Source organism: Alligator sinensis, unplaced genomic scaffold (assembly GCF_000455745.1).
Source record: "Alligator sinensis unplaced genomic scaffold, ASM45574v1 scaffold1451_1, whole genome shotgun sequence".
In the NCBI taxonomy this organism is placed as follows: Eukaryota; Metazoa; Chordata; order Crocodylia; family Alligatoridae; genus Alligator; species Alligator sinensis.
The window spans coordinates 1109970-1120259 of NW_005842351.1; the positions used below are offsets into that span (position 1 = coordinate 1109970).

General features: G+C 43.8%; 1 protein-coding gene across 3 annotated transcripts in view; it reads right to left on the bottom strand.

The window, feature by feature from the left end:
* Positions 1-10290, bottom strand: part of LOC102382159 (actin-binding LIM protein 1) — a 173541-nt gene that overhangs the window by 128958 nt on the left and 34293 nt on the right. Inside the window, exon 1 of one of the 3 annotated variants that reach the window (XM_025210476.1) lies at positions 3844-4274. The exons of the other annotated variants lie outside the window; for them this stretch is intronic. Coding sequence (XP_025066261.1) covers positions 3844-3859 — 16 coding nt within the window. The 5' untranslated portion in view covers positions 3860-4274. Of the gene's footprint in view, positions 1-3843; positions 4275-10290 lie in introns of those variants that run through there. 3 annotated transcript variants of the gene reach the window in all.

The window sequence follows — 10290 nt, forward strand, 5'->3', positions numbered from 1 at the left end:
AATTCTGAAATGTCATGTTTTTAGAAAAATAAGCAGACAAAATACGATGACGAAAAAAGACAGTAAGAGAAATGAACAGCACAACTTTACGTGTCTTGCAGTTTTAACTGTATGTAAAGTATCATAGGACAGAGGTTGGCAACCCCTGGCAAGTGTGCCAGAGCATGGTGCATGAGGCATTTTGCTTGGCACACCACAGTCAGCCCAGGCCCCAGGCAGCTGCTGTCAGCCACGAAGCAGCTGGGGCTGGGGTTACACTGCCCCAGGCCCCTTCCCCACTATGCACCCTGAGGCGCATGTGCAGCCATTGCTGCCACGGAGCCCAGGCTGCTTGCAGCAGGCAGTGGGCAGGCTGCAAGCAGCTGCACCAGGGTCCGGAGTGCCAGCCTGGCTCAGGGGTCAGTGGCAGCTGCATGCACACCTCATGGCACACAGCAGGGGCAGTGCATCTCCGGCCCCTTCCCCACCGTGCTCCCCAAGGTGCACATGCAGCCACTGCCAGCAACAAGCTGAGCTGATGCTCCAGATCCCGATGCAGCCACTTGCAGCTGCCTGCTCTGGGCTCTGCGGCAGGTAGCAGAAGGCTGCCCAGCGCCTAGGATGCTTGTAGCAGGCAGCCGCACTTGGTTCAGAGCCCCAGCCTGGCCCACTGCCAGCAGCGGCTGCACACATGCCTCAGGGAGCATGGCAGGGAATGGGCAAGGGCTGCACTGCCACAACAAGCATCAGGCCCCTCACAGTTACCTCGCCATTCGACCCTGGCACACCAACTTCTTCCATGTCCAGGTTACAGGGTTTTTTGGCACTCAGCCCAAAAATGTTGCCCACCTCTGTCAGGGTTTTGAGTGAAAATAGTTGTATTATGGTAATAATACTGTCTTTCATTATTAACAGTACTGTTTAAAATTCACAACCGGGCTGGAGACTCCACTGTGCTAAATCACTCACATACATTATCTAGATCTATACTTCTGTTACACTTACACACACGCAATGTATAATATATTCTAGACTATAGAATATATTCTTACCACCCCGGCCCCCCAAAAAAGACTCTCCTGGTGAAAACCTCAACAGGGTCCAATCATTCCTTCATCCATTGGAGCTTAACCTTGTGGCACTCTAGAAAGGCAAAAAGTTTTGATATACAGGGAGATGCATTCTGGGGCACTCTTCCAACCACTGGCCAAGAAATCAAGGCTCAGGGCAGAACTCAACTCTTAGCTCACACTGAAACTCAGCCAACACAGTAACTAATGATTAGATTAAAATTCAGACTCAAACCCCAACATGGGAGCACTCAGCTTCATTCTGCAGACCAATCCATTGACTGAACAATGCAGCAAAGCAGAACTCCAAACTAACATGGTATTGTATAGCCTAGTGTTTAAATTGCAGATTGACAGGTGGCAATTCTGGAGGGCAGATCATGACAAAGAGCACTTTCCGTTGCTGGATACCATGAGGCCAAGGTATCCCTTGCATGCAACAGGATGACGGCAGATTAGTCTAACCAACTAGATCAATACAGCCTGTAGCTGGAAGACGACAAGTGTGCGTTCAGAAGGATGAAAATGCAGTGTTAGCCAAACACGATCCAGCCAACATCGTTCGGTGGCAGGAGACAGCATGCTGCCCTCAGTATTTTTCTATACACGTATCTGAGCTGACCAGACACATACTGAAACCATGCTGCAATATGAACATAATGAACCATGCTAATTTGCTAAAAACCATTACTAACCGGTTTGCACTTCAGTGAATTTGGATTGCATTTTTTCTAGCTGAAACCAGCCCCTTTAGTGCTTGGCCTGCATGTTTGTGAACCAACAGGGGTTCACAGGCCACTGGACTGCGAGAATCTCGGTCACGTTAAAAGAGAGGAATTCACGCCGGGGCTGGAAGAGCGAGTACCAGCTGTACTGCCCCGGCACGCCATCGCACAACATACCACTCTGTGGAATGGCATTTGTATCAGCTCCGGAGAAGCTGCAATTGCTGCCCTTCTGGCTAAAGCAAAAATTTAAAATAAAAAGCTGTAGAAACTGACTGAAAATAATTCAAAAGGACAGACAGAAAACACAATGGGGGGGAAATGCTGAGGGCTCTGGACCTTTTCTACTCTGTAATAAGGAATTATAGGGGTGGTTAGAAAAGAGCACTTAGCCCCTTTCTCTTGGTCTATGGTCCATATAAACTGAAAGCATGCTTTATATTTAAAAGTAAACACTAAAGGCAATTGTACAACATTGCACTGGACTATGGGGAAGGGAAGAGCTAAATTCTAAAGACTACTGGACATTTTCAATGTCCTGTTTATTACTTGATTTTCTCTCCATTATTCTATCAGACTCCCTTCCCTCCCCCTTCTCTTTAATATAAAATTAAGGATTACCTGTTAAATCTCTTACACTTGTACCATAGCTTTCATCTTATCAGATGTCCAAGTGAATTTATACAGAGGCTTTGGTGATACGGGGTCCATATACCTGGGAACAAGCAGGGGTAGAGGCAAAACTGCAACTGGAAAAACTGAATGCTTTATTAATTTGCTAGAGGTCTTGAACAGGCATTTAGAATGGCAGCTTTAAGGTTTGACTAAGCCTCCTTCACTTCCCTAGGTACTGCAAGGTGCACGAAGAACTGACTTGCCCCAAAAGAGAGTTGAACTTATGGCTGCAAGTATTCCTCATACAATAAAGCTAATGTTCAGACCATTAAACCACCACCTCTGGTTTATTAATACTCTTAGAGGCTGATATAGCTGGTGATCACTAGGAGAGCCACCTTACAAGATCTCAAGCCTGACTGGCAGCCAATACTTGTTATTCCAGACCTGGCTTTTCTTTAACAGAGATTATTAACTGAGCTGAGCTACATCAGGTTTGGTCATTCAGGTCATGTTCATGTCCATTACAGACCCAAGTTAAAATGACTCAAGGCATTTAATTTGCTACTTTACCTCATTTGGAACAAAGGTTTTTAAATGTGAAAATCTACTGACCCCTGAACCCAGTGCGCCACTTTGCCCCTTCTCACATGTCACGCTCCCACCCACCTGCTCTTTACAGAATTAAAAAAAAAAAAAAGGGAAATTACATCAATTCCTATTGTAGTATGCACAGGTTGTCTTTAGCCTTACGTTGGTCTCTCTGAATGTGCCTGGGAAGTTATCAACCTCCTAGTCCAGCTCCAATCCACGAGTCAAATTTAAGAGCAGGATGTACTTCATATCCCTGCTACTGGAAGGAGCAACTCAACAGTCAACTCCCCGATTCCTCCAACTCCAAGCCTCTTTTTCTGTTTGGGTAGAAGACCTGTAGCATGACCTCCAATCTGTGCAGTTAATGTCTACATTACAGTCTGTAAAATCCAGACACACCAAACAGTCCATCTCTATAATAAAAAGATGAAACAGCGAACACTTCTCCTCTTCAAGTTCTGTACTGTCTGACTGTGCAACTATTCCATTTACATTTTTTATATTAGGTGGCAAAAACACTCGGAGAAAGACAAAAAAAAATCAAATATTAAAATCAACTAATAGAATATGCAACATACGGAAGATGTAAAAAAAAAAAAAAGCAAGCAAGCATGTATGGGCAACTCAGCTGTGCAAACACTTGGATTGAGGTGTGCTCTGAACCTTGCTGCTGGGAAAACAGGCGCAAAGATACTTAATACAGCTCGCTGCAGTTATTGACATCTTGGGGAACACAAAGAAAACAAAGCAGCCATCAAATCCAACCCATTTTTACTCGAACCCTGAAGGTTGCCATCTCAGATGATAGTAGCTGATCTATTGGGTCATTTCAGCTCAAGCTTATCAATGAATATAATTACCTTTTTCTTTCACCATGGCTATCGAGTCCTCTTTGGAGTGAAGGCAGAAGGGATTAACTGAGGTAATGTACACACCGTTTCCTATTCCAGCAACGTGTGGCCAGGATGAGAGAGAAAAAAGCCCACAGCTTACTCGAGAGCTCTCTTCCTTGGTTCGATTTCCCACAAAATCTGCTCTGGCTGCTTGTCACTGTCTCTTTTCTCCTTGTGCCTCTTATCTCCTCACTCTCCCTCCCTCTCTCCCTTTTCCTGTGCCTAATGGCAGCTCACTCCCTGCTCGTGGACTCTGCCCCTTGTGCTGAAACAACCAGCTACAGCTGCTGCCGTGTAATAAATGCCAAATTCCCTTGTCCCTAATTTCCAGTCGCTGACACCACCTTACATTGCCCCAGCCTAGCAGGGCTGAGCTGGCAGCTAGACTCTCCCACAAGTCCCTGATAGCAGCTAGCAAATGAGGGGCACCGAGGAAAACTAGAGGAAGTGATTAAATGGGGAGGGAGGAGAGCAAGACTAATATTTACAAGTTTCTGTTTTTCTTCCTTTGAACCAAACAGAACCAGATTAATGGTCAGAAACAACACAAGTGGATTGCAGAACGGTAATGCTGCCTGTAGCTCAGCTGATTTTCTTTATCCGCCTGCTCCTGATTTCAAAACATAGATACCATGTCCATCCGCAGGCTCTGAAATGTTCTCCAAACTATGTTTGAGGACTGCACACGGTGGAATAACCTGCAGAATCTCCACAAATTGGGCGTATTAATTAACTGTACATCACAGCCTTCAAGGAAAGACATTGCAGTGTTAAAAGTAGTCAGCTGAACAACACAGAAAGCTCTAGGAACTGTCACAGATCCGTCTACAGGGCAACTGGGTTTGGGAGCAAAAACCAGAAGGTAAAACATGACATTTCTTTGTGTGGCTCTGGTGACCCCTGTGTGTTGGACATAAAATATTTGTAAGGTCTAAATTCTTTCATTCTTTCCTTTTTTTTTTTTTTAAAAAAAAAGAAAATTACAAGCATTGTCAAAAATCACAAGTGCTCAGGAATCTAAAGGCACTGCCTAGGCAAGTGACACTGTCTATAAATTACTCCAAAGCAAGCATGCATGTCAAATCAACAAAGCGCTGCTGAAACCTGGCATCCAATCAGTCTTTTTACAACTTTCAGTCTCTTAAGCACAGACTTCTAATGGGATCTTGTGATTTTATGTTGGTCACCAGGTTGAACAAAGCAATCAAGAGTTTTATGCATTATAAGTAGTCTCATAATATTTATTGTTTTTCCTTAAATCTCCAGCTCTTCGAGTCATGTGATTATGGGAGACCACCAGTTTTTATTTATTTATTTTTTTAAGTTTCTCCCTATGGTTATAGGTAAGAGCTTAAAAAAAAGAGTGCCTGATTCAAAAACCAAAGGCACATTTAAAAATCTGAAATGCATTACTCTAAAAAAACCCAACTCATTGTTTTAAGCTTGCCTCGTGGCTTTTGAAGGCCTGACTTAGTTTTTGGACATGCAACATTGGCAATGCTGTATTTACACACCTGATTTCCCTTTTCCAAACAGCTTCATTCAAAATAGTTATCTACAATTCAATTTATACACGTGAAGTAATCCTTCCTACACCCTTCCCAGGTACATTTTTGTCATCCATGTTTTAAAGATGTAAAAAAATGAAGCAGAGAAGTTAGAGACTCCCAAGGGGACAAAAGTCAGTAGAAGGACTGGGTTTAATACTTAGGAGGTTTTGGTTCCCAGCAATGTGCTGCATTAAACCAAAGCGCTGACTTTTGAAAGCTACAGCTGGATGAAAACGAAGGCCACCATAATGGAATTCCTTCGTAAGGCTTTTATTTAGGGAACAAAAAAGTTTAGAAGTAGAGAATCAAAATGCAGCCGCTATTCTGACAGTGGCAGATGGCTGATGTATCCTGGAGAGACAGAACATATAGAGAGTGTTAGATTTTATTTACTGCAAATATTGCAAAATGCTTTCTATAGATATTACCCAGAGCAATAGAAAAATAAAATAAACCAGCCTGTCTGTCATGGTATTTCTTGTTCAACCAAATCCCTTATTTAAATAAAAAGACAAGAGCAGAGAATTGTCTGGGAAAAAATGCCTAGCAGATCTAGGCTTGGTTTCTATTGTTAGCTGCCTGATGTGTAAGAGAAACAGCCTGAGCAGTTTGACATTCTTCCTTCTATGACTCAGTGCGTTACTAAGAATAGCCTGAACGGGTGAAGATGGGCGAAATCCCTTCAACCCCCTAGTCCTGTGCGTCACATCACATTTCTGACACATCACAGACCGCTCTGGGATGCAGCTCAACCTAGCAGTGCTCTTAATCACACGCGATTCTTCAAACAGCGAGTCGGACAGGGTCTTGCAGGGGGCACGCCTGACCTTCATTCATAAATACTAGCTCTGCTTTGCTGTTTAATGCCAGAAGGCGTTACACACATGGATATTATTAACCCTTTGCTGTGATCTTTAGACGCTCTCCGAAGGTTTGCATTGACATTTATCATTCATTTTTCACTTTAGCAGCTGCTGACATGTAAGCTAACTGCTGGTATCTGGACTTTTTTGTTCTCCAAGCCCATTACTCCCATTTTTCACATGTGTTAGAGATTAGCACCTGGGGCTACATGGAGGACTATCAGTCATCCAGACAGAACTGCAATGTTATCCTTTAACATGCACATAAAAATAGCTTTAAAACTCACACTGCAGTAAATTACACTGGAGGGGTTGGAAGACAAATGTAATTTATTCCCAAGTCAAAGGATATAATAACAGTTGCTGGTATTATAAATAAAGGCAAATATATTACACATTTATGCCCGAGCTGCTTTTGTGTTTTAATCTCATTGTTTTAAAAACCTTAGGCTATCGCTGGTCTGTCCCCTACCACTCTGGATGTATACAAACACCCCACAATGGGAGAACGTGGGCAGTAACCAGGCATTCTGGAAACCAACAGCTGGTAGTTACTGCTCTATCAAGGTGCATCATCTTCCAGAGGAAAGGGGAAACAATGCTATTTGCTTTCAAGAACCTTTTGCACTCTACAATTTTAATCTAATGGAGTGCTCTCTTTACCACAGTCAAAGTGAATGAGACATGATGAGTACACGTCAGCTGAAGCAGCAGGCATACAAGAACGGTCACCAAAAATGATTGTTATTGGACTATGAAGACATACATTGTGCGCTCAGTAAACACCTGAGGATCAGGCTGGGGATATTTCAAGAATGGGGAAGAACAGAATCAAATTTGTTTTAGCTTTTTCTTGACCCAAGACAAGACGGTTAAAGGGAAATGGTCCAAGGAATTAAAATGATTTCAAGTACTATACTTGAATTCTTCTACAAATTATTGCTGGTTTATAATTGAATTTTCCTCAAAAGTAGCTTTTTCTTTTGTAGCCATGTGAAAGACTTGCCTCCACGGACAGCAAAAGCACTGCAATAAAGCAGCCACTCTCCCATTTGTTGATATTACGGGAGCCCTTTGAGATGGATCGATAAGAGCCCTTGCTGCCTTTACGAGAGACCAGCTTCAAAGGGCTTACAAGTAAAGCAGAGAAAGGGCAGGAGAAGAATTATTCTTCCCCTCTTTTGTGGATGGGAACTGAAGCAGTCAAATCAAGTAACTTGCCCAAGGTCACACAGTAAGTCTGTCAGAAGGCACTGGAAGGGTAGAGGTGCACCTTGCGGACCGACTGAATACTGAACTCAGATACAAGTGGCTTTCCAGTGTCTTAACCATGAGATTTCTCCTTCCTCTTACCAGGGCTTTCAAAAGCATGGGAATAAAAGGCAGAGGGATAAAATATTTTCTCTTCTAGTTGTTTTCAGTGATAGTCATCTCGGCTGTTCCTCCAACAAAAGATGTTACCAAACAAGGCTTGTTTCCCTTGTAGTACCAGGTCAACAAATTCAGACAAAAAGGTGGTTTTCTTGCCTCTTTAAAAAGATACTTGCTGCAATGAAATTCGACCAATATTCAAAGGGTTGTGCATCATCAACCGATAAACACGTGCAAAAAGATGATAGAATAAGCAACTGGGTAAACCAGAATCTCAGACTGTTTGGTTTTTTTTAAATTTCAAAAGCTGGCTGTCAAAAACTTTATCTTGCTCTCATACCTTACAGATGAGACAATGGCTTATAAACACCAGCATGTGACTGTTACACATTTAACTCCCATTTCCTCATTGACAAATGAAGGAACAGACTCTTGGAAACTATAAGACAAGAAAGTTTCGTTAAATTATATCTGGAAAAAAAAATCCCTATGTCCTCAATGTCCATTGGCCTCTGGAAAAAAGGGCTGGTGTGCACAGCTCTGGCAACAAAGCCCTCTAAGGCTTAATTGCTGCACTGCCCGAGTCAATTAAGAGCCTGTACCATTATGGAGTCTTGACTTGAGGCACTGGAGAATTTGTCCTTTCTCAGGAAACAAAGTCCTCTTCTCCCATGCTTTTACATGGAAGGTGACCCACTGTTACCAGGGATTAACCATGCCTGCTTCAGCGGGAAGAGGTTTCACGCAACAGCCCGGGAGCACTTACAACTGTCAGTGCCCTTCAGAAAGCGCAGTCTCTAGTTTCAGCATTCTTGACTTTGCTAATGACCATATCCTGGCTCCTGTTCCTCCTGAGCACATCACGTCCCCAAATCTGACCACATCTGCAGCTCGGACAAGTGGCTGTTATCTGTCCCATGATCCCAGCACAATTGGGAGTGCTTATCACAAAGCACAGACACTAGTATAAAAGAAGCATATCCACTGAATGAAATGCAGTCATTGCCGACTGCTGCAGTTCCTTCACATTTACAGCATAACGCACACCAGGATTTGGACTCCTGGGTGACATGAAGCTGCCCCTTGCACTGTTCCCAACTAGCTTGGCCATGTTTATTTTGGGGAAGGTACAGCTTTTTTAGGTGAGCTTCTGCTGTACTTGCTTTCATAATGGCTCTTACGTTGGTCCCATGGAGCTCCCAGCATCTGCAAAGGACCGACTTCTCTCCTATCTCTAGACAGACTGTGAGACTGCAGGAGGACTCCCTCCATGACTGTTACTTCAGATAATAGCCAGAAAAAGCCACTTCATACCCCCTATATAAGCTTTCCTGGCTACTGACTTGGTATTATCATAGTTCCAGTGGCCTTATAGCCCACCTTCAGCCTTCTTCAACAGATCACACTGGGAAGTGTCAGTGATGTAGAAAGGATACCAACGCCTCACTTTGGCCATCCCATCTGGGACCCAGTGAAGAGCTGACACGCACATGACTTAAGCAGTGTGAGGGGCCTCAGAAAGACCTTCCACCGGTGAGCAAACTTCTTCCTCTGTGCATGGTATGGTCCAAGTTCCTGCAGCCCTTAACTCCTGCAACAACCACGTTAACCTTGCTGGTTATCAGGCAATTAACAGCTATTGGAGTGGGTCTGGTGCACTATGCTCTGCTTTACTTCATAGCTGATACCATGGCTCAGTGAAATCAGTAATCCTGCATCATCATTATTATTTCTAAATTAAATTCCATAGATATTTTTAAAGGGCAAAAAAAATCAAACATGGAAGATACATAATTTTTACTCTGTATTGTATGATCTATTTAATTCTTATTGTTCAGATCTCTTTTTAAATCGCCTGCTCACTTATACTGGTAAAAGCCATTTTTAATGTTCTATAAAAAGAAACTTCCCTAAAAACAGAACAAAAGTTTCACAACTTTTCATTTGCTAGAAATGTAGTAATTCCTTAAATAGGTCTGAATATCTTTAAATTACATCCTTACCAGGAAAGCTTTGCTAGTAGGCCGATGTTCTGAGAGGGCAAACAAAAAGCAGTCTCCAAAGACCATATGTGAACCAGGAAACTGGTACTGTAGGATCCATGTACTTAATGTAACCTCTAACTTGCTAGTATCCACAATAGTGAAGCCAAGAGACCTGGCTTGATTCTTCATGGTCATAAGACAATCATGCTTGATACTCCATAAAAAGCAGCAGCTACCTCTGCATCATCCTTTCCTTTGGGAACACATGAGAAAATTGTGTTACATCAGTGGTGCTCAACCTTTTTCCCCAGCAGGTTGGACAAGCAGTGCCTGGTTCGATGGCAGGCCAGATGGTGGTTCCGATTCAGTGCCTGGGGCTGGCGCAGCAGCCACCCTCCAACCACGCAGAGGGGGGCAAGGGCAGCCTGGCCTGAGCCCGGCCTCGCAGGGAGGGAAGAGGGCTTCACTCGGCCGTGGAGGTGGGGGTGAGGCAGGAGAGGGGAAGGGCCATGACCCAGCCCCAACCCAATCATGCTAGAGAAACGTGGCCATGGCGAGGCCCCAACCCGCCACCTGCCCAAGGAAAACGGGGCATAGCCTGGCCCCGTGGGAGGGAAAGCGGGTATGGCTAAGCCACACCTTGCG